Source organism: Mastacembelus armatus, chromosome 14 (assembly GCF_900324485.2).
Source record: "Mastacembelus armatus chromosome 14, fMasArm1.2, whole genome shotgun sequence".
Classification (NCBI taxonomy): domain Eukaryota; kingdom Metazoa; phylum Chordata; class Actinopteri; order Synbranchiformes; family Mastacembelidae; genus Mastacembelus; species Mastacembelus armatus.
Genome location: NC_046646.1, coordinates 21,909,632 through 21,934,680, shown reverse-complemented (window position 1 = coordinate 21,934,680; position 25,049 = coordinate 21,909,632). Strand labels below are relative to the sequence as shown.

General features: G+C 39.7%; 1 protein-coding gene across 3 annotated transcripts in view; it reads left to right on the top strand.

Annotated features, from left to right (window-relative positions):
- fstl4 (follistatin-like 4) overlaps positions 1-25,049 on the top strand; it is a 142,675-nt gene that overhangs the window by 39,117 nt on the left and 78,509 nt on the right. For all 3 annotated transcript variants that reach the window (XM_026328733.1, XM_026328732.1, XM_026328731.1), the window contains exon 3: positions 13,402-13,644. In XM_026328733.1, coding sequence (XP_026184518.1) covers positions 13,402-13,644 — 243 coding nt within the window. The remainder of the gene's footprint in view (positions 1-13,401; positions 13,645-25,049) is intronic.

Below are 25,049 nucleotides of genomic sequence, written 5' to 3'. Positions count from 1 at the left end.
CCCATTCCCCATTCCACTTCCTCCCTCTCTGATTTCTCCATCCATTTTCTTTTAGTTCTCACTCCTCCTCTTTGTTTCTCCCATCTTTCACACTTTCCCTCTTCTTGTCTGCCACCCTCTTGTCTCTCATCATTTTTTTCCCCCCCTCTGTCCTCACGTCTTTGTCTCTAACGCTTTACAGTGGTGATGGGCGTTCCAAGCTAAAATGCAATTTGAAAATCTCTGGGAAGTATTCGATTTAATTATTCTAAAAACAGATGTAGTAAAATGATGTGCTGATGAGGTGCCAGTAAAAGCAAGGGAGAACCTTGGCTCTTTGTTTTTAAAGACAAAATCATAGACGCACAAAATGTTCAATTTCTTTTTCATATAATTATATACATCTCCTCCTCATCCACCCGCTGCCCTTTATCCTCTTTCCATTTTGCTTTTTCTTGTCTTTTTAAAACCATATCTAATATTCAGTATTTTTAATGTCTATTTAATAAGCACTTTATCATGGTTATCAAATTCAATGTACAAGCAAAAATGTTTATGTAAACACATTAACATGAGTAAAATCATTTGAGGTGCAGCAAATTAACATTTCCACAATTCAGTGTAAATTAGTTTCTAAAAGGTGCTAACGCAAAACCATTTGAGCTTACAGTATGCCTCGACCTAGGTTTTTACATTGCTCTGCATATATTAAAATTCTAATTCTTTATTCTCAGCCCAGTTGTATTTCAAAATACACAGTGATCAGAGGCAACCACATTCATTCAAGTGTGTAAAATATCAGATAATATTAATCTTTTAAAAGAATCTCATCTGCAACTGCAAAATTAATTTTTTTTAAATCTCCAGTAAATCCAGTAAATAAGACAAGCCACGTGCAATATTTTGTGTTACAGAGAGGAACATTAAGGGAAACTGACAGTATCAGCCAAACCCACTTCAAGTAGCAGGGAATTAGGCTACTGGCCCAAATCCATCAAGGTCAAGAGGTCATGTTACTTTTCCCTCTAGTCCACCCACCTCTCCCTCTCCATTTCAAGCATTTCTCTCTTTTCATCCCCGTCTCTCGTTGCTCTTCTCCCGCCTCCCTGCTCCCTTGCTTTGTTCGCTGTCTGACTTTCTCCTGTCCCGCTGTTTCCCTTCACTTCTGGAGTAATGACAGCCAGCTGTCAACACGGCACTAGCTCTCCTGACCACAGAGCAGACCCGACAGCGGCACTGATGAGATCGCTCACTAAACGCCTCTCTCCGGTCACAGCTCCTTCAGGGCTTTTTTAGATGGCAGTTGTTCTGTCTTATTTATTTATTAGCTGCCATTTTTTTCATTGTTGTGCCTGAGTTTTTCACATATTTATTTATCCGTGCGTGCCTGAGTCCTTGATGATCTAAATCTTAAAAAAAAAATAATAAAAAAATATGTTTGACTGTATTTCTCCATGATGCCTCCTGGGTACCTTGAGGGAAATCATCATTTAAACATTAGACCTGTCAGTTGTATAAGAGGGAAAAAGTGTTAATGTTTTATTCAGTACTTCTAATTCTGGGCTGTTCCGTTTATAGCTCTGTCTTTACCTGTGTGGTTTGGCGTTGTCTGTATCAGCGAGTGTAGGTTACTGCTATTCCCAGATATGATTGTTCACTTAGGTGTAAATTGAATACCACTTTAATGGCAGTGATGGTGCGGTCAAGTGTATCATTTTAAAAAGTCTGCTTTTGTAGATAATAAGCTGGAGACACTTTGACATGTCCTAGCAGGATAATCACAGGTGTGATCACAAAATGAGTGATGGCTAAACTCCGTCTGTCTGCTGAGTTTCAGGCTCCTGCTATTGTACTTGCTGATTATTTTTAGCAACACTTGTGTTTTTCCAAGTGTGACACACCAGAATATTGGCTGTGTTAAAGACCTATTTTCCATTGTTAATAATTTTGCTGTAAAAGGTCTTTCTTTATTATTTGACATTGTGTTGGCTTTCCCCACGGTTCCATAAAATGACAAGCTGTTCTATAACAAACCGTGATTCAATACGCTGAAGCCAGTGCCCTCTCCAGACCCTCAGTGCTGTAAGTCTTGGAGAAGTTTGCTTTTAAAGCTGAGCACTCTGTGGCAGATTTCAGTCAGGCTTTTAGCTTTTAGCGCTGTGGTCAGTGTATTTTTTAACGTTATTGTATGAATCACAAAGATGGACCATAAGGCTATAAAGGACTGAACACCCCTCCAGATTCCTCCTAGCTTTCTGAGGGGCTTCCATTTCCAAGTCCAGTCCTCTCTCTCTGTGGTTTTATCTTCATCATCTCTTCTCCTCTCCTCTCTCCCTCTCTTATTCCATCTTTTATTCTTCTTCCTGGAAATAGTCTGTGTACCATCTCCAGTGTCACCAGAACCACAAAAGCACATCTCAGTGGTTGTTAATTATTTCTGAGGAAACCCTCTCCACAGGCTCTTTCATAACCCAACACAATTTAATAATATTCTAGTGTTGTGTTTTTTTATATTTTGGGGCTCTGTGTAAAGGCAATGGAAGAAGTCTTTGTCACTCTGTAACATCTTCACCTCTGTTTTAGAGGGATAAATTCATCTCTGCTTAATGGGATCAGTCTGATTAACTCTCCTTGTGGTATTCTGTCTGACTCATCGTTCATGTAATTGGATTTTCCTCCCTTTCCTTTTCTATGCCATTAAAATCAGCACAAGGAGCAGGCAGATATGTAACAATCTATAAGACTGCAACAAACGTAGTTAACTGTAGTTATCATATTGCTGAATCATATTACTGCTCGCGCATCTTGGAGAATAACACAGTTACATCCTCTTGTGTTTTTCTGATTGAACGTTACAACATGGCTGCTGGTAGAGATATATGGGTCCACACATGCTGTTTCTGCTTGAGGCCTTGAGTGTAAAGTTGAAAGCAATTTAATGTTCTTTGTCACAGCCCTGTTAACATATTTGTAACAATCCATTAGCAATTTAAGTGCAAACGAGCAAACAAGTCCCACTTGTTTTATATACTGTCAGGTATATTGTGACTGTAGTCCAATACCATTACCATCAGAATATTGCTGCCTCAGTAAAAGTATTAACTTGCACCAGGACTTTCAGGTGCTCCTTCCCAGTAGTTTCTGTTTTATCGCTTCTCTTTAGTGTCTAGACAAGGTGTTCGTGTATAAGCAGCACGATCTACACGCGCTGACAACAGTGGTGCTGTAAATTGATATTCCTTCACTGTATTACAACCATGCTGTACTGCAATAGCTATATATATATATATATATATATATATATATATATATTATATATGTGTATAGAAGCACAAAGGCATAAAAAATCAATATGATGTACTGCATTTTTGTTTCCTCACTTTGTCACATAGTGCTTCAACATATGGATGTTGACAGTCTGTAAGTGCAGAGCTTGAGATGAGGTGAAGTGAAAAGCTCCATTCACACACAACTAAAATTACCTGGGGGGGGTGCACAGAGATTTGTAATAATGGGGTAAATCATCTGGGATTTTAATCTGGTGTGTCTGCCGAGACAGAAGTCTCCTTGATAATATTGATGTTATGGAAATGGTGGTCTCAAACATGATGTATTTTTTCAGCAGGTTTCTGTAGCTTTTTCATTCTGAGATGTAAAATGTATTTTTTTTTTTTTTTTCTTGTCTGAAAGCTTTTGAAAAACATTCAGTGGTAACTCCCAGCCCAGTGTCCCTGGGAAGTGCAGCCATATTGGTTATTTGTCATATACATCTTGTATCAACTCTCATGCCAATGCAGGAAAAACACACCAGCAGCATGCAATATACTTCTGCACTGCCCCCTGTTGTTTCCCGTGTAGGCCCACTCTGGACTAGTGACATTTGCATCATTCAAAGCTGATTGCACTGTCAGGACATGTCATTATCCTATTTCATGTCATTAACAACCAGCAGTGCTTCAAAGGTAATAGTAATTTTGTCATATTTATTTGTTGTGAAGGTAATTCCTGGATACTATACCTTATTTAATTATTATTGCATATTCTACCTTTTGTGCTGCTGTATGCACATCTGGTGTGATCCACAGACATCAAATGCCACGTCATATCACACATCAATATGCCATGCTGCCAGTGTGTTCACCTTTGAGAGTGTGAAGGTCAGGCTGGTGGAGTGTGTAATGTATTTTTACCTTACAGATGAGTCGGATCAAATACGGACCAATCTAGCTCTATGTTGAACTAAGCAGCTGTGGTTGCCTAAACCTTCTGGTCTTGTTGATGTGCAGATGTTACATAAATCTTTATAATTAGATTAAACATCATTTTTGCACCTCTGAATTTTGCAGAGTTTGCTTACGTCAACATTGTATGTGACAACTCAGGGTTGATTTATTAAGTATATTCCCTTTCTTTCCAATTTGTGTGCCAGGCTACAGGAAACAAAACCACTCCTTTGTCACCTAGACTGTAAGCACAGTGTTTACCATTAGCACACATTACAGCAGTGCATTTGATGTGCAGGTCATCCATCACTTCCTAAATTGTTTAATTATGATCAACTTATGATTGTATTTATTTTAAATCAGTCCCACACACTATCCTGCCACAGCGAAATGCTTCATTCACTCCTGCTTGATGAATGTTTGTTAAAGACTACAGTTCCCAGCTGTTTTAGGATATTACTGTGCCTTTTTACAATCAGACTATATGCTATGTTTATCACCTGTTCTGTCCTCATGCAGGACAGAAAAAGACAATGTTAGTTTTGGTCTTTTAGTTGGAAAAATTAGAAAAATCATCAACTTTATTCACTAAACAATGTGCTGTATTTGAATTTTAGGATTTATAGCTGCTGAGTATTTTCTTTTTAGTGTAAAGTCGGGGCATTGCTACTAAACGGAACCATCCATAGAACTATGCTGCAATGCTTTAAACACAGTACAGAGAATTATTGTTCTCCAAATGATGAATCCTGTTGTGGCATGAATATTCTGCCTCTAAATGGCCAGAGGAGGTTTATTTCACAGCACTATCAGTGTGTGAACGGAGCATTAAGCAGCCGAAGCCCACCCGGCAGAGCAAGCTTTTACAAGCCGTGTGACGGCATAGCCTCTTGATCTTCTGCCTCACCTTTGCGCTCTCACCCCTGCAGCCTCTCACCTCGTGGGGGCTATTAGTCATCTCAGCTGTGGGAGTAAGGCCATTGGGGGTGCTTAGTCGCTGTTCTCTCAGAGCCTAGCAGAGAGGGGGGTGCTGCTGTGGCATCAGCAGAAATCCAGTATATGCTGAAATAAAAAGCGAGAGGTGAAAGCAAGATGATGCTAAAGATAGATGGAAGGTATTAAGATGCTGTTTATCATAAACAGTCATGGAGTGTACTGGGAGCGTGTTGCACATAAGGGAAGCTCTTATAGCTATAGAAAATCTTTTTTTAATAAGGGAAGACAAACATTTTTCCAGAGGCTGGCGCGCACAAGAGAATACACCACACACTTTTGTTCTCAAACACACATGTATGCTTACAGACAGAAATAAATTTAATTTAGGCCTTGAAGATTGAGATGCTATGGCTGTAAATATTTGTGTACAGAAGAAGTGTTTCTTTATTTCAAACACTTCACATTTGTTTTTTCATTTTGTTTCATTGCACTACAGACTCTTGAAATGTGAAGGGAGTTTTTTTTTTTTTTTTTTTTTTTTTTGAGCAGTGATTATATTCCCCCAACTCACATGTTCAAACCTGCTGCAGTAAAATACATTTGAGAGCTTATTTCATCTTTGGCCGTGCTGGCATTAATGCAAAAATATGACTGTGGCAATATGAAGTGGACTGATGCTCTATATTTCAGCCGACTTAGTTGTAGCTCCAGCAACGTTGAAGTTGTAGGAGTTATAGTAGATAGAGTGAACCAGCATTACTATATTGAAGATCAATCATAGGCAGGCATGTGGGCCTATTTAATTGTACTTTTCTACTACTGGTATATGCCGATGTACGTACTTTACACAAAGTAAGAAATGGCAGCATGCTATGAAACTTTTATGCCTCTGCAGTAGAAGCAGTTGTTTGTTTTTGCGAATAAAGCGTCACTTTGTCAGTGGGATGAAATAAGTAAGGTACATCATAGTGTAGGTAGATTTATATATTTTTATGTAAAACAGCTGAAAACTATATTACCCAATGCATAGAAGTGCAGTGATGACAATTAAGTGAAATCCTCCTTAGGGTGATCACTTGCCAAACTTGTGAGTACCCCTGACTTGAGCTCAGTTTGTCAAACTGTTACATTAAACAGTAATTATTTCTTCCCCTTTTCCAGCTTTTCTTCATAGTTAATTATTGGGGAAAGCCCAGAGGCTGCATCAGAAATTCGTTATTCACAAGCAGAAACACTGCTACCCTCCCAAATCATTTTGTGTCCCTTGGGGCGGTGGCAGCCAAGCAGAGTGAGAAACAGATACCTGTCATACTCTAACCGATGTGACCATGTGACTGAACACTGTCTAGTGTGAATTCCAGGTCACTCTGTTCTCACAGTTTCTACGTTTGTCAAAGAATCATACTCCCTGATGGTTCTTCAGCTCCTCTTTGCTGTGTAACTCTCTCCATCTTCCTTGGCATTTATTTTTCGACTCTTACGTTTCTGCTCTGTATGCGTTCGCTCTCCGATTTGCACAAACAAAACATTTTGATGTTGTGATGAAACTCCCGACATCAAATTTAGCTGTTGTGAATAAACAATCTTAAATCGTATGAATATGATTGATAATCTGCCTGCAGTCTGTAGTTTACACTATTTTTACACATCTTTTTTGTGTGTGCAGCTCAGAGAGTGCTTGGATCAGCTGCAGCCCACACTATGACCCTGAAATAGACTCAGTAGATTGAAATACATGGATGAATATTTGTCTAAGATTTGATGGCACTCATGGTCATTGCAGCATCTCATCTGTCACTTCAGAGTTGTCAGGTTACGCGCTTCATATTACACTTCAGCTTGCTAATAATAAAGAAAACAACCTTGAGCTTTACAGTAGGAGAAAGTCTTATAAGACAAGACGAGTGAGGAGCTGGAGAGAGCTGGTTTAGTGAAACTGGGAGCAGTATCCAGCGCATCATCACGTTTCATCTTCTGATCAGTCACAAGCATAATACAAAAAAATTACCCACAAACCTCTAAAGAATTCCCCAGCTGTCTTCAGTGTAGGGGATCATGTGGGAGTCCGATGTAGCATCAGCTGCAGTCCCACTTTCTCAAGTCATTCGTTCAAGAGAGCTGAGTGGCTGCAGATACACAGGGATCAGAAGATCAATATGGGCCAATCAGTTGAATCTGGCAGATGAGCCCAGTGACATTTTGTCTGAGGCACAGACTGAATATCCCTGTGTGGAGGCAGAGTGAGCCCATTTCTCTGAACCTGTTCTCTCTGATAGAAATATATTCTGCTCACTTTGAATTTATTGTGTCAGTATTGTTTATCTCTTTTTTTTTTTTTTTACATTTACTCTTAATTCATAATTTTTATTCTCCGTTTTCAGATTACTACTGTTGACTATCATTGCTTATTCCTTTTTTGCTTTATTACTTGAATCTCTTCAAACACACATGATGAATTTGGTCTGACACAGCTAAAGTAATGAGAGTCTGAAAGGGGTCATGATAACAACATGCATAGTAAGTAAGTTTTATTTTGTACTCTTTGTTCCTGAAGAAGTATAGTCACCACATTGTGCGTCCCAACACACAGTAGGACATCACCAGCGGCAGTGACAAACTCGTCATTTCACTTGATCGGTTTAACATTTGTATCCTTTCCAATCAATAATCGGGAGAGGAGGGGTAGAACAAAACTAAACATCAAGACAGATTGAGCATGTGTTAATAAGGGATTTAGCAATTACCCTTAATCAGTATGAGTATTTCGTTTAGTTTGACCATCAACCATGCCTCTTCAAAAATCTCTCCACTGCCTGTGTTTTGTGATTCCATCATCTTTAACTCATCTAAAGATATTGATTGTTTTCTGGAACCAAAATTAAATAAAATTGGCAATAACCAATTATAAGTTGGCTGCAAGGAATGATGTGAAATGACTGGACTTAAGGTGCTGGCTGGCCTGCCATTGAGAAAAGGGGTCACAGAGGTAAAAGGTTTGCAGCACTTAATGGAGAAAAATGGCTCTAGTAGGAAATTAATATTAAGTGTAATTATCTTTTCAATGTGCTTCGTGTTGTGATGTTGCTGAAGTCATCTCTGCTGTTATGGTGCCTGTGTTTGTGTCAGCTGGTCCACCACTTCAGTCCAGACAGAAATATCTCAACCAGCATCCAATGAATTGGCTTTTACAATTTGTACAGAAAGTCCCCCTCAGGATGAATTATAATCACTGCACTAATCACATTGCTTTTGTGTTAGCACCATGATGTGGTCTCAGTTTCCATGTGTCCACTGTTCTGTTTTGTGACTAAACACCTAACTGACAATCCCAGCATCCTCAGCTGTACTTTGTGTTGATATTGATGTGTGTTCACTGCTAATGAGCGGTGTTAGCATGCTAAATGTCAGCATTTCTGTAAACATGGGAAACATCACATCTGCTAAACATAAGCATGTTACTGTTGTCAACTGTGAGCATGTTGGCATGCATGTTAGCCTCGCAGAGCTGCTGGCGTGGCTCCAGCAGTCAGTAATTTGATCAACAATGTTTAAGCAGATTAACATATTTCATCATTACCTGACAGTAAGCAACCACTGGTAATCTACCTGAAGCTGTAAATGTTAACACACTTAATGGAAATGCCGTCCTGCTAATGATTTTTGAGGGAATATTTAAATTAGATCGAGGTGAGTTTATGCAACAGATTATGCATATGACAACACAGCTAATCTGACCAATTCCATTTCAGTCTGAGTTAGTTAGGGATGAGGTGAAATGATATCGAATGTACTGTAAAGTACTCATTAGCAATTCGTACTATGTGGACAATCTAAGGAGGTTTTCCTATCTGATAAGGCCACTGTCCTTATGGTTCAGTCAGTTTTCTCTGTCCATTGTGTGTGTTTTCCAATGAAGCCTTAAAAATCTAAAATGTTTGCTGTGTTTATTATTTTTTTTCTCTGACAAGCTGATTTTACAAAGATAAAGTGGATTCTTTGTATAAATAAATAAATTCATTTATTTTATTTTGAGGTGTTTAATTTAGAATTAAAGTAACTTGTTTATTTAGTCATACACTGATTTTGCAGGAAAATAGGCCACATCAGTGGTTAACAGCTGAACGGTTTTGTTATGGAAAGGAAATTGCTTAGAATTTACATCTTTTACTGTGTCACTGACAGTGGTATCTTCTTCGATCACTGATCTCTGTCATTAATGGCAGACCAAAGGATGCAGGGGGGCAAAGGTTGTGTCAAGTTCTGTTTCTTTGTGTGTTTATTTAAATAAGACATCAGTCACTTTAACTGAAGGATGCTCTGGAAAAAGTACTTGGAGAACATTATAAAACAGTATCAATTATTTATTAAAAAAGCAGAGTACGAGAAGAAGTTTGTCTCAGATAGTCTGGTAACTAGAAAAAAATATCTCCAGTACATTGCTTCCCTGATCATTTGTTATCCAGTTTCCATCGTCTGTTTGCTCACACGTAGTAACATCATTTTGGGTACAATGCAGCAAAATGTACAGTTTGTTCTTATTTGTGTGTGCACCACGGCATATCTCACCTAGCACCAAGGACTTCTATTGGCCATTGATATTCCAGCTCAGTGTGCATGTCAGGAGCGTTTTGTCTGACTGTGCGGCACAGGGGAGACAGTGTTTGACGGCGCGTCTCTGAATTTAATTATCTGCAGCTGCTTCAGAGCAAATAGAATGATCTGTAGGATCAGCAGATGTGACAGCTTTTTTTTTTTTTTTTTTTTTTGGGCTACACACACAACACACGTGAATAAGTTCATCCACATGCACACTATGTGTGCATATATCTGCTACACAATTGTAGATGAGATGACACTTTTGTCTATCACATTGCCTGTCTAGCAAAATCTGACTGCTGGCTAATGGTGTCCACTCTTTCTGTAAATGTCACATACTGGTATCTTGCAGGGTTTGTGAGTGCAGCCTCTGTGTTTTCCATGAATCAGGGTGGTTTATACTCTGGTAGTGCTGCAGGCAGTGAGTCCCTCATCAGCAGGGCAAATGTTCTTCTAGTCTAATTAGTAAGAAGCTCTCAAGTGTCCGCTTGCCTCTCTGAGGAGAACATATTGAAAACAACAAACTCCTCTCTGTGGAGCTGAATTAAATACAAAATAAATAAAGTTTGCTGAGATTCCTTTTAAATGTCTCAGGGATTTAAAGAGCATGAGAGTCTAGCCTCTGGTATGCATGCATGGAGACATATTTTAGTTGCTAAATGGTGTGAGGGTCTGGATGTAAGTAGTTTTGTATCCAGACTGAAGTGACATATTGTGACACTCTCTGGCTGTGTGTGTGTGTGCTGTGTTATTTTAGAAAGTGTTCTGTGCAGTTCAAATGATTGTATGCATAGACGGTGCATGCCTTGCTCTGGATTCACATTACCATTGGCGTCATCACAATGACACAGCAAGAGCTGAAACTGACAAGACTGAAGCCTTTTCTGACAAATGAAAAGCAGTCAGTCAGGCAGACAGTTGTGCTCTGCCTCCAGTTATGCTCTCATCCACTTAAGCTTGCATAAAAGTGAATGAAAGGGGAATCTTATCTTTGTCTGTCAAAAAAATGTCAGAAAGATAAGGCAAAATGGTCTTAACACTTTGTCCAAATCCCTCATGTTCCCGTGCAATTATCAGCACTTTTTTGCAAAACAGTAGCTGCTTTTAGGTTCCCTGACCACAGAACCAGATGGATATCGAAAGAGAATAGAGACATGCACAGCAAAATAAAGACGACAGACAGATGACCTAAGTAAGACCTAGTGAAAAGACGTGAGGCCTGACACCAGATGTCCAGCCTGGCATTGTCTTGGCACTGCAGAGCATCTGAACTTGTAAGAGCTATTTCTATGCTCTGTGCCAGCAGCTTAGACAAGGAGGATTATCAAATGACACTTAGCCTCTTAAGCAAGCCACAACTGCAACTAACATGGTCCAAGTGAGCATGGGACAAAGGACTTAGCGCGAGGATGAACGCAAGCGCAAGGACTTAACTAAATGTCAGACAGCTTCTGTATTGTTAACGTAACTTTTATGTGCAATTGTTTCTGCTGCTGCTCATGTACTCTTTTCTCTGAGCAAAATGAGAAAGGTCGAGGGGGTTGACGGAGTAAAAGAAGAGGCAGGGAGGGAGAAAACAAGGAGGAAGAAGAAGAAAGCCACCGGTGGGTTACTGCCGCTGGACGTTTGTAGCTAAGCGTTTAATCTCCCACGCCTGGAGAATACAAACGATCTTGTAATTGTCCCCGACCTTGACATGAACAGCAAGGTCGCAAGGGAGCCGGACTATTTTGCATTTCCCACAGATGCTTTGCCGAGACACGCAGAACAATTAGCCAACTGGATAAAAAGGAACTGGGTCTGACTTGCTTCCCCCCTCCCTCCCCACCTCACCATGCTTCCCACAGGGTATTTACCTGGCACGCTCCACAGCCCCAGGGCTTCCTTTCATAGATTACTAATACTTAATTATGATAAGAGTAGTCAATGCTTCCAAGGCAGGTCAGACTACATGTAGTGCTGAAACTATATTGTTGATTATTTATTAATTCCTTAAAAGTGTAGTTTCTAAAATGTCAATTAGACAAAAGTGAATAAAGTGGCAAATTCCCCAGATGTTTAGTCTGATCTAAAATCCAAAGTTTACAGAAGAGCAGAATAAATTAACGGCAGTAGAAACAAATGTATGGTGTTGTATTAACATCTGTCATTTTATCATGTGATGTTAATTGATAACACAATGGATGGATCATTTCAGTGTGTCTGTGTGTTGTGTTACTTGACATGATGTGACCATGTTTGCAAGCACAGCTGTTGTGTATTAATCAGTAACTGAACACAAGTATTTGTTTGCCTCCGTAGTGACACCTCAAAGTTAAGAGGGTGTGTGTTGTTTTTGTGGATGTGTGTACATCTGTATGCCTCTGTGCGTTGGCCCTACAATCGCCTTTATGTAATTAAGGGACTTTTGTCCTCTGGCAACAGTGCATTACCTCTATTATTGAATATGCTGAGAGTTGAGATATGATTATACTCGAGGCAAATTCAATTTCTGTTTTCAGCAGTTTGATTATAAAGGCCTGGACTGAGCTCTTTAAAGTTAAGCCACTATGGTTTTTAGCCTTATTCCACAGAGGGATAATAGATTTGACCCTTTCTCAGCATCTCAACTGACTCAACTTCCAAATAGCGTCAACACAATGGCCACTAGAGCCCTCTGGGATGGGTATTCATTTCCTTGTAATTGTGAAACGGCCTGTACAGTTTTCTTTAACTGAAACATAAACACTACAAGCAGCAACTTTAGGTTTTGTTTAACTTGGTTAATTGTTTAGATTCTGGCGTGTGCATGTGTCTGTGTGGAGGAGGAGCTTGCACAAGCAGTGGAGATGGTGAACTGTGTGTGTGTGTTTGTGTTAATGGGGATGAGCAGGTAAGGTGGAAGGTGTGAGCTCTGTTTTGACTACACCTACGCTCCCAGGTATGTGTGTTTTTTCTGTATTTGTATACGACTTTGCACATGCATGTGAGAACAGCTGATGAGAGGTGTTGATAAGGACACTTAGCTGTTTTATTTGTAGGGAGTTAGTTTATATTTGTATAAAAAGATTTGCCTTGTTAGCACTGTCATGTAACTGTGATCAGGACTGGAAGTGTTTTGCTTGAGTTTACGCTTTTTCTATTTCTGGTGTGTATTGTGACATTCATCTTGTTGTAATTGATAGTTTCCTTTGTTTTATTGTGCTGGTGCATCAAATACAGTGTTTGTTTAAATCAAGGTAGAAACAGTTTTCATGTTCGGGAGTTTGGAAGACTTTATTACCCATATGTGACAAAAAGGGCCCTCTGGTTGCTGCTTAGGGGACAGTTTTATGATTTATTTTAAGCTGTGGCATGGTGCTTTCCGTGCACAGAGACATTTCTTTCTTTTTGAGAGATTTGCTGCCAACGACTATACCAAAACCAGACACCATCATATAGTGTTCGAATGGGTTGGATGTGCTGTATATGAATCAGCAGATGCAATGCTGTTGTCTGTCTCAGCCTGAAATGAGACAGGTGTATTTTACTTTTGCATTGTGCAGCTTCAGCTTAATAAATAAAGAGGTGTTGATACAAATTATTATTTCTTTCTCCCCTATAAGATTGAATTTTACATAACTTCTATGTAAGGGCTTATTTACTCTTTATCCTTTCCTAAATAAAACCTTTTCTGTTGCTCTTCCAGCTCTCTCCAACGCAGATGAAAGTCCCTGTCGGAGGACCTACTGTGGACGGGGTCGGCAGTGCGTGCTGATGGCGGAGACCGGACGAGCTGAGTGCGTTTGCCAGGAAAAATGTCGTCCCTCCTTTGTGCCTGTGTGTGGCTCTGATGGCAGGTTCTACGAGAACCATTGTGAGGTGTACCGTACTGCCTGTTTGGAGAGGAGACGGATTTATGTGGTGCACAGCAAAGACTGCTTCTTCAAAGGTACCTGATTTGATAGCACGAGCAACAACTCAGCAGGTTTATAAAGTCCAATTTACTGGAATACTTTATTGACATGGTTTGTTAGACACTTCCTTTGGTCATATATCAAATCAGTTTTAATCCAAGTAGTTGCAAAAACATGATGTTAATTCATATTAATTAATTCATATTTCAATGATACATGCTCTTTTTTTTAAGGAAAATGTTGCATGTGGTTAAAGAAAGTTACTGTTTTTGACATGAAGACGTATCAAGTGAAATTATTTAACAATCAAAACTTGCAATGCTGGGAACATTTGGACTTGTGGTCTTGTGGTGCTGCACAGTGGCTGTCTGTCTGTGACGTCTGACTGCCTCACTAAAACTTTGCTGCTCTTTGTCAGTGAAAGTTGTCCATAGATTATGTAGGGCTTTAACTTTAGCTTGATGCCGACACATTTAAACAGAAATTGAGTTGTACCAGATGTCAGAAATAAACAATTGTTTTTGTAACAAGTTCCTCCAGTCACAAGCATAGATGATGGTGGAATTTATGCAGATTGCAAACCACCTATTCAGTTAAGATGAAAGAAGGAAGTTATTTGTAGTTTGGCAGTGAAGCCTGCGGCTCAGGGTCAAGTTTGTCAGGGTAATTATAGCCAAGCATTGACACTGGCACTCAGACAGAAAGCGTTTTTATCAAATGCTGTATTTGTTGCCTTTATGTTCTCTGGTGCTGTAATCACGCTCCTTTCAGTTAAAGTCAGCATGCTTAAGTTGGCAGTTGGTCCTAATCACATCTAAATCATTTATAGTGATCAACCTAATTGTGAAATTTTAATGGTGAGTTTTCATTTAGAACGTAAACATTGTTGGAGTAGTGTGCAGATCTCATTAACAGCCTTGTCTTGCTGTGTGTGGCAAGAATTAAAACATCTGTGTCAGAAACCAGTTCTTTATTCAGCGCTTATACAAATATTTATACGTATAAATTCATCCAGTGTGTCCACATGCACCGTCTAACCTCTGTGTTACCTCTGCTACGTCAATATCACTCAGAAATCACCACTACATTACTGTGGATCACCAGTTTGTTTATAGTAAATCATTAAAATGGTCACTCCTTGACTACTCAGCAAAAAGGCACTCTGAACATGAACAGTCAGCATTATCATCATCGAACAAATAGTCCAGTTGTGTCATCAAGACTTTGATTTAAGGTTAATGTGGCTAGGTAGGATTTAAGTAAACATATTTAAACAGTGCACACACACAGACATTATTTTACATATTTTTTTTCAATGGCTAGAAGTGGTTGAGAGTCACTTTTAAATACACAGACCACACATGCACAGCTGCTGTGTACCTGCTAGCATTTCCACCTCTTTAAATTCTGTTTTCCAGGTTGCACTAGCATTAAATGTCTTTTCTAATTTCTGAGGGTGTGGATGTTAAAATGGAAAATAAAGCTATAGTTATGCGTGGTTTCACTTCACACGTAAAAACACAGACACACATATACTCACCCAAACAAACATGGCACATAGCACTTTAGTCATATCACATTAGGGAGGGAGGGATTCCTGGCAGACACCACCATGCATGGCTAATCCACATTAGGGATGTTCAGTCGGCACATTTGGCTTAAACTTGAGATGTCTGAATGCAAAGCAGCAGGAGATGGAAAATGCTGGAAATCAGTCAAATGTCATGGGAACTGTGTGTGTATGTCTGTGCAAGAGGAAGAAATGTGTGTAAGAAATCATTGCACCTGAAAGACAAAAACATCACTGGTGGTAGGCATATCTCACAATCCTGAGCTAGTCGTTATTCATAATTACTGCTTTTTGGTAGTAGTAACTGGAGAAATGGGGCAGTGAATGTCTGTAAATGTGAAGACTGCTGCTTGAGTCTTGGTAGCGTTATTCTAGTGTTACTGCCTTTTTCACCCTTATTTTTTATTCTCCTTTTTCTGACATTTATTTTTTGATTATATATTCTGGTACCAATGTTTTGCAAGCTTAGAGCTATTAAATGCTAGATGGCTATACAAGGAACTTGATTACAAAAAATAGTCGAGGCAAATCCTCTGTCTCAAGGATTCATTTAATTACTATCACTTGCGTTATCGGACCTGCTCCGCCTTGGGATCATTGTTCCAGGCGGACCTTAACCCTAAGGCGTCGACGAACGCGCTCATAATAACAACAAAACGCTGTGTAAAATAAAGAAAGCAGACAGGGTGCGCTCTGTCTCCTCTGTCTCTGTCATCTCTCTTCACAGACACGTAAATAAAACAATTCAAGTCGAAAACAAATCATCACTTTTTATTTAATCCGTATGAACGTAAGGAGACGTACGTTTTCTCCTGTCTCACCTCATTACAGCTAATCTGATCCCGCCTCACACTGAGCGCTGTTCATATGGAAATAATCTCAGGTGAGTCAGGTAATTCTGTACCCAGAGAAATGACATAAAACATCAAACTTCATCATAGAATTTACTCACTTTTTTCTGCGCGTTTGGATGATGGCGTGGGTGAAGAAGCGCTTCTTATGTTCCAGACAGAGACGAATAGTTTGGCTCCGCATTGTTTTTTATTGTGCTGCACTAATCCCCTCTCAGCTACATTGACTGAAAGGCTCATTATGTGTGTCTTTGTCTGGTCCTTGAGTGCGTCTTTTGTCTTCTCAGGTAAATCACATGACTATTCATCGTGAGACACACCTTCCTGCATATGGCCTTTCTAAACAAAAAGTGTCTTAGAAAATTTAAATCAGTGTATTGTTTACTGTGAATGTGTGAACAAGATGACTTTTTCATCATTGTGAAGTAAACACTTTACACTACAAGATGCATTTCTTAAGTCTTGTGAACCAATGTTCTGTTTGTGTTTTATGGTCTGAGAGCGAAACCGTCTGTAAAAGGCAGAAAATGTTCAACGTTTGGGATCATTTCAAACTTAAAAAAGATGACAACACGGTGCAATGCGTGTATTGTAAAGTAGAACTGGTACACATATATATTCTTCTGCTCAGTCTGACACCATGACCCACACAGACAAAACTGGATCTCTGGGGTCCCTACAGCTATGTGTTAAGCTGAAAAACTTTGTCTTTTTTTGGTCATTTTGCTTTCAACTTGATCAACTATAAGCTCCGCTGTGAAAGCCAATTCTCTCCAGCTTAGGGCTACGGCCAAAGTCACACTATCAAATTTGGCACGTACTTAAGCAGGCTTAGGTCTCATCATATCTAGATTATTGTGATTCACTATGCACAGTCAGTTGAAAACTCTCCACTGTTAAGCTGACCCCCATTCACTAACACCCACTTAGTCTATTTAAGGTTTTATTTATTCTTAAATCTCTGACATTCCCAACCACCCAGGTCACTGTTCCACTACCGGGGTCGCTCAGGATTTCTGACCAAATCTGGTTTTAGAAAAGGTGACCTTGCCCGTGATCTCCTGGTTGAACTTACACTATTGGTCTTACCTGTTGTGGGCCTATTCTCAAAATTTAAAAAAAATTGTTGATTTAAGAAGTCGAGTCATACAGTTTTATTTTGCATCCTTGTGGAAGGTTGTGTTTATATATATATTTTTATATCTGTATTATATGCTGCAGCAGCACTTGGTTTTATATGACCTTTAAGCAAAAGGTTGACTTTTTTCAAGGAGCGAGGGAAGTTCTCCTTTGGTTTAATATTTTTAATTAATTTTTTAATGTATTTTTTCCTAGGGCAATGCAGAGAAACAAGGGAGAAGGTTGGTTAATTTAAACTACTGGAGACCTGTTCAGACAAACAGTTTCATGGGCCAAGGAATCTGCTGCTCACATGTTTGTGGTTACCCAGATTTTCTGTTTGGTGCAGCTTGAAGGAGGCTGTAACCTGCTCCTGACTTGATAGGACTGCTGCACACTGAAGTATGGCAATGGATTTGTGGTTTGTGACATCCAGGAGGCTGATAACATATAAGGTACAATGGATAACTATAAACCCCTGGACGGGGTTCTTTGTTCTGCCCTGACACTGATGTCTTTGTATTTACACTCCAGCTGTTTTGCTGATATTTTAATTCATATTGGCTTAACACTGACTGCACATAGTATAATAACATTAAAATAACAAAAGAAATACACATTCACAAGTAAATGGATAACTATTTCCTAAGACACAGAAGTCTTAGAGTAGAAACATTTTCTTTACTGCACCTTTTCAATAATCAGAAATCAGTTTTCATTGCAGCGCCTCTAAAATGACTCTGTGCTCTCTTAAGTTGTCTACTGCCCAGAGACTCTATGCTAAAAAATTAGCACAGAAGCCCCAAATGTCTTAACACAAATTAAGCTCACCACATTGTATCTAGAAAGACAAATTGATAAATAGCTTCAAAGTTAAGTTATTTGACCCCAAATGGCTCAGAAGGGGCACATTGTCAATAAAAAAGACGGATAGGCCAGCTGCACTCAAACCTAATAACCCATTTAGATTGTAACTGCCAAAAGTCATAAAATGGGTTTTCCTTGAGGGTGTCGCCTTCTTTTTCTCACCATGTGAAAAATGACATCCCCTCTCACCAAATAACTGACGCCATAAAATGATAATACCTTTTAATGGAGAGGCTGTGTCGGCCATTAACTGATTTTTGACCATAACCATACGTGATGATTTATGTATCATATTTATTCCCTATTTGTGTTTTCTTGAAAAGGCAGGACAAATGATATTACTGGGCAAGGGAAATATGTTGAAACCTCCGATGGTATGAGCTGATTTATTAAAATGAAATTGTCTTTTGACAGCATTGTACATTTTTTATAACCTTGTAAATCAAACTATAACGTTAAATTCCAAAGCAGGTGTTGAAGTGGGTGTGGTGGACGAGTTGCTGTGTCTGAAACTGGGATTTTAAACTGAAACTGAGGAGAGTGAGATGCACGTACAAACACATATTGTAACGATGTTGTTGTGCAAACGGTTTATAAATTGACACGTTATGGAAAATCCGTAAAGTCCATAACTAGTCGATGCTAATTTGTTAAATCACCATAACATGTGCAGATGTTTTCTCCATTTTCTTGGTGAACAATTTGGTTACAGCCTCATCTCTAAAACCTTTTGAAAAACACCAGAGTTTATTAGTCACTTTTATCTTTCTGTTGAGTAGGACGCACACAGCGAAGGCAGTGCATGGAGGCACATATGTTTCCGCTGAGGCGTGTAAGCCGCTCAGCAGGGAGGTGTTTAGTGCATCCTGCTGTGACCACTTCATTAGGGACAACTGCTGAACTAGTGATTCTTGGTTGTGATGCTGTTGACTACCAGATCAGATGGGTGATGTATTGTCACTCCCGAGAAAGAAGTGTTAACTCCCCACGGTCAGCTTAGCCCAGGCGGATATATTGGGCCTGGGTCAAGCTGCCGAGTCATTCACTCATTGCATGGGTGAGAGTAAGTGTTAAAGCAGCTTGAAAGTACATGAGGTCAGTTTAAAGATACTGTAAATTAGAGCTAGAGAATGGTGTCACCTGTCGTGGGGCCCAGCAGATTTATGAAGGCACGACCAGACACCCACTGCATTAACATCAACATCATTGACTTTGATAACAGGACAGGGCACTCATCCATCCATTCATCCATCCATTTATCCATCCATCCTTCCATTCATACATTAGTCTGTTAAGCCTATTATGCCCAAACCTTTTGCCTTTATAATCCTGTAAATGAAAGCATCGTTGCGGTCTTTTCAATAGGAGACATGTCTAGTGTGAGTGACCCGTTCATGCAAAGAGGGCTTTTGTTTTTCAGCTTTCCTACGCTGGTAATAATCTCAGATTTGTCTTGTGACCCCGTGTGGGGATTCCTGACTAGACTTCAACAAACATGCCAGTTAGTGTTCAGAAGTTTGTGAATTTGTATTTTCCGTCCTTTATAATCATCGATCAGCACACCATGTTTGCCCGACAGTTCTGATCACTCTTTATCACCCTCTCTCTATCAAGGGCGGATGTGGTTATTGCATTAGTCATCAAAGCTTCCTGTCTCCCTCTGCCTGTCGTTTGTCTGCCCTCTCTGCAGCCTGTGGCAGCGCTCTCTCTCAGCCGTCCATCTTTTTGCTCACTAACCCTCTGCCCCCTCCTGTGACTGAGGCTATTAACTCGGTCACACAAGCAGGCAACTTTTATAAGGAGGATCAACTCTGGCACGAGCAAGAAGCTTTAGGTTATGTACACAGCAAGGTGTATTTATATTGGATGCAGGATGTTCATAAGATCAGTGTTTTCTGTTTTATGCTCCTGTCTTTGCCAGTACCTTGTACTAAGGTGTTCTTTCACACACATATATACATTTAAAATGTGATCTGTTTTTCTCAAAACTGACCAAGATGTGCGAACTGATGTAAAACACTTTTTTTTTTTTTTACATTCTGTCTGTCTGTTTTATATCTACTTATATACACAATTATTTAAAATTTAGCTTTTAGGACTCAGATACAGTTCAGACTTGTGTATAATCCCTTCGATGAACAGCAGTGACTCAGCTGTCCACAGTATCCACCTTTCATAGTTTTTAATTGTAAAATGGCTAAACTCATTGTTTGATGCGTGTGTGATTAAAGCCTGATCAGCTTCACTTGTCAATTCATGTAGCATCACCTTGCTTCATTTGGCTCCAACCTGTGAAGCGTCTCAGTGCGGTCTACATCAGGATGACATGTTGTATAAATAATTTAATTAAACTGTTTCAGCTGGAGTGTAACGTTGTCCATGTCACACAACACGCCATTAGATCAGAAGTTGTTGTCCAACTCTGTTAGGTTAATAAGGACTAAATCCGGCCTGGGCTACCAGGTGTGACACATCCACAGACACACACCTAGCGCCCTCCAGGCGTCCCCTGACAGCCCTTTATTTGTTACAGTGGGCTTATTAACGAGCAGTCCGACTATCCCCATCTTTCTTTTCATGTTTTTATTTTTTCTTCAAACACCTTTCTCTTCACGTGGGTGCTACCTCATTAAGTTGATTTCCTCCCCACAGATTCATTATGCTGAAAGTATTTGCTGTGTGAAATGGATGCCCTGTCCCAGATAGAGATATCCCCTGGTCCGGCTCTGGTCCCCTGCCTCATAAACATCAGTCTCTCCTATGAAAATAGAAAGCTCTCTTTGGCTGTGCGTCCCCGACTGTTGTGGTTAGTGGGACACTGTCAAGGATACTGCACCAAAAGCAGCGTGCTTTCTTATCCACCACGGATAAAGCAACAGCTGGCATGCTGAATCAGGCTACACCTGGTGTGGTATTTAAACGTAATGAAGAGCAGGTAAACAATTTTCTGAAGCCTGTCCTAGTGTCAGTGGGGATGGATTGTATGGAATTGTTTTGTTTGTTTGTTTTTTTTAAAGAGAAGTAAAAAAGAGAAGCCGAAGCGTTCAATCCTCCCAGAACTAACTGAAGTAATGTCTGTGAAGATTCTCCATCGTGAGTCATGGTAACTGGACTTCTAGTAGTTAAGTATTAATACTAATCCAAGTGGTCCAAGACTGTCCACAGTATCCACCCTTCATTCACTAATTCAGTCTTCAGTGTTTAGACTTAACCACTAGAAGTCCAGTTGCCATGACTTAGCTTCTAGATAACTGAAGCAATAATGTTGTTTCTGTATATTCTGCTCCTAATATGTTTAATTCCTTTTTTTTTTTTTTTTACTTTAAGCTTTGCACTACAAAAATGAACTATTGTCTCACTAAGATGTTTAAGTTTTTACTGTACATGCTACATCTTCAGTGTTTTATATAATTCAATTTGCAGAAGCTTTTAGCTTCTTTGGTCTTGATCCATTTTCAAATTCAAGTCAGTTTCTTCTCTTTTACTGCACACTGTGCTTTTGTTCTATTATCGTCATCTCACTAACATAGTCTGCCCTGCTCATCCTGTTCTGGGTTCACACACACACACACACACACACACACACACACACACACACACACACACACACACAGGCACAGCAAATTACTCACACTCACACAAATGAAGACACACAGCTTCTGTCATGAGAAAACAAAATAATCTCTTCTGAAAGAGAGTGTTTATTCATGCCTAAGAGATTTTGACATGCTTGTCACAACACTGGCATTGCCTATCACTTTGCCTTTCAGTGGTGAACTCCTCAGCACCACAATGGGTCCTTTGGATCGACTGCTTGGGTTTAGCTTTTGATGCATGTTGCCCAGCTTTGTGCGTACGGCTTTACTGATAATTAAAATGTGGGACAGGAGTGAATAAATTGAAATTTCAGTGGTTTTTGGAGTTCAGCTTTTGTATTTCTCATATCTTTCTAAGACACACACGCTCCCTGTTTCTCCCTATTTTAGAAGTAAATAACAGATCCCCAATGTTGACTTTGTTCGGGGGAAGCCATTTTGGCATTCTGTCTCATCTCTTTTTTAGTTAACAGGTGGTCCTGCATAATTACGGGAGTCCTTCGTATGCATGGTCTGCTTTTATTGCCGTTCATAACACCAGTTTTAAAAATTTGTTGGCAAATGCCGCAGAACAACGGAGAAATTAGAAAGTGACGAATGCATTCATTAGGCTTATCCCCTTCATTTCACAATTCTTTAATCAGTTTAATGGCTCCGTAAAATAAAAATACATATGGCTGCCAGCCCTTCTGGACCCAAATTTGAAAACCTTGCTTATGAAATGGGTTTTTATCAAAGCTGGAATCTAATTACTAACAAGCGAGATTATTCGCATCTCTCTCTGCTATTGCATTTTAGGCAGCAGTCAAGTAATGTATACTTTTGCTTAGTGGCAAACTGCCTTTTACACAAGGTGGAAACACATTCCTCTCTCTCTGTCTCCATGCAGATCTATTTCTTTCCCCCTTCACTGCCCCCAATAGACCACTTTCCTCTCCTCTATCGTTCACCCTCATTTTTCTCTCACTGTGCCCCCAATATGGTGCTGACGGGGATTTGAGTGACTCTGTCAAGCTTCTCTCTACATTCCTCAGCCTGTGGTAAATTGGTTCAGAGCTTAAGTAGAGTGAGCCTGGAAAAATAAAAAAATAAAAACACAAGCGTCACCTCAAGGCAAAGTGACCCTGTGAAGACAAAAAAAAAAAAAAGAAAAGAAAAGTGTACATACTGTATGTCCCTGACAAACACAAACACTCAGAGACACACACGGGCTCTGAGTCTGTCTTTACTCCTCATCCATCACACCATCTTCAGAGATCTTTTGCTATCACAGTTTTTCATATCAACTATAGTTGCATTTTTATTGCCTGTGTGTTGTTTTGTGTGCAGTGTACTCTTCCCACTTTGTGGATGGAAAAGGTATTTTTCAGCTTACTTGGATCTTGACATTGCTATATACTGCATTATGAAAATAACTGCCTGGGGCCCAAGCTTAGATGGCCCTGTTAGCTTAAGATATGTTTCTATCCTAATTTGTGTAAATACTCAGTGAAATATCTTGAGAATGACTAAAACGTATTCAAAGTGCATTTTTTTAATATCAAAGACTGTAGCTGTTGAAAAATCTAAACCTCTAATGTGAATTTTAGTAAAGAGAAGAAATACTTTTCACTTGGTGTGACTGTGGCCCCGCCCACCAGATGAACTGAAGCAGAAATGAGAGTGGTCACTTTGATGTGCAGCACCACATCTTACATTTCAATTCTTATCTAACCATTTAAACATTTAAATTACACCTGTACACAAAAACCAATCCCAAGAATATTCCACTGAGTAATAATTTGGCCAGAGCCCTAGAAATAAAAATACTTCAGTTGCACTAGGAAGTGGACAGAACTACCCTGAAAAAAGTAGAATAATACCAGGAGTATTGAATAATCAGCACATCATTTTAATAATCAGTCCCAAAGATGTGACTTCAGACAGCCTTGCAGCTTCTTATGCACTTACTAATGATCGACTGATGTGATATCAGTAACTATCAGAAAGTCACTTTTGGCACTTTTAATGCGTAGTGTGAATCTTTTGCATATATTCCTTTCTTCTTGGCTGTAGGTGATCATACAGGGAGTGACGTTAAATGATAATCACACTATCACAGTTTTTCTAAACGGGGTACATTTTTCATGTGTCCTGGCTCACAGTCATTTCTTCCCGTCTTTTTTCCTCTGCTTCTCAGTTTCTTCCCTGATCTTGCTGGGAATAGATAGCTGAACAGTAACTTCAGTGTCCTGTGTAATGTGAGCTGTCAGATTATATATTTCCACTCCGCCGGCCTGACAGTTTGACCAGAGGGCAAAGAACAGGCCCACGCTGACAACTTGTGCAGCTCGGTGTACTGTAACAGCTGATCTGCCAACTCTCAGGCTGACTGAATGATCAGCTGAACGACTGCCCACTTCTCACATTTGACCAAAGCACTTGAGCTGCTTAAACTTTAAATGCCCCTTCAACAAAGAAAGTGAAGTTCTGAAATATCTTGTTTCTGACATTTTCAAGAAAAAGTCAGAAACAAGGTAATTTAACAAGATGTTTTTAGAATTGTTTCCATACTAGTGACCTACAGAAACTTACGGAATGTATTAACTGGGTGTTAATATTAAATGCCTCTAAAATCAGAGGCCATCTGTAATGACTTTTTTTTTTTTTTTGCTGGCATGTTGCTATTTGAACAATTTAGCTGAGTTTTACAACAACGGTCCAGAAAATTCATAGTGTATAGAAAAGCAAGGCGGCATTCACACTGTATGCTCTTTTTTAAGGAGCAAGCATTTTCTCCCCCCCCCCCTCATATTTTACAGTCATTTCATACCATCAATAACAGAAGCGACTATAGCTCCAATATATTGAGTGACACGGTGCCCTTGGGGCTCATTATTAGCAAGTACAGCATCTCAGTGCCACCGGGCCTATTTGCATCATCGAGTCACCATTCTACCGTAAGTCGCTGACTATGTAGAGTGCTCTGATTCTACGTCCCAGAGGGAGTAACGACCCCAACTGCAGCCTAAGGGAAGTTATCAGTCCGTGTTATTGTTTTCAAGCTCATCCCACGTGATTTCCTCAGAGAACAGGAGCAGGATGGGATGGATGTTACTGACCTTTTTGTTTTAACACCTATGTTACAGGTGTCACTGATGCTCGCAGGGACCGGTAGGTTTCTCTTGTGGTGTGACTCCATCTGGTTACATTGGTACTGCGGGTCCCATACCTGCTGGCATGAGTCATAGCAATGCTACTGTAATTTACAATTCGCCTTTTAATTAGATTGAGTGTTTGTACCTGACAGCTTAGTTCTTTTAGGTACGGTGTTATATTGATGCGTTATATTTTATGCGTCTTGCAATGATAGAACACATTAAAATAAACATCTACCTGTTCTTACTACACTAACTACCAACATCTGATAATAGCTAGACCGGCAAAGCCATTAAAGC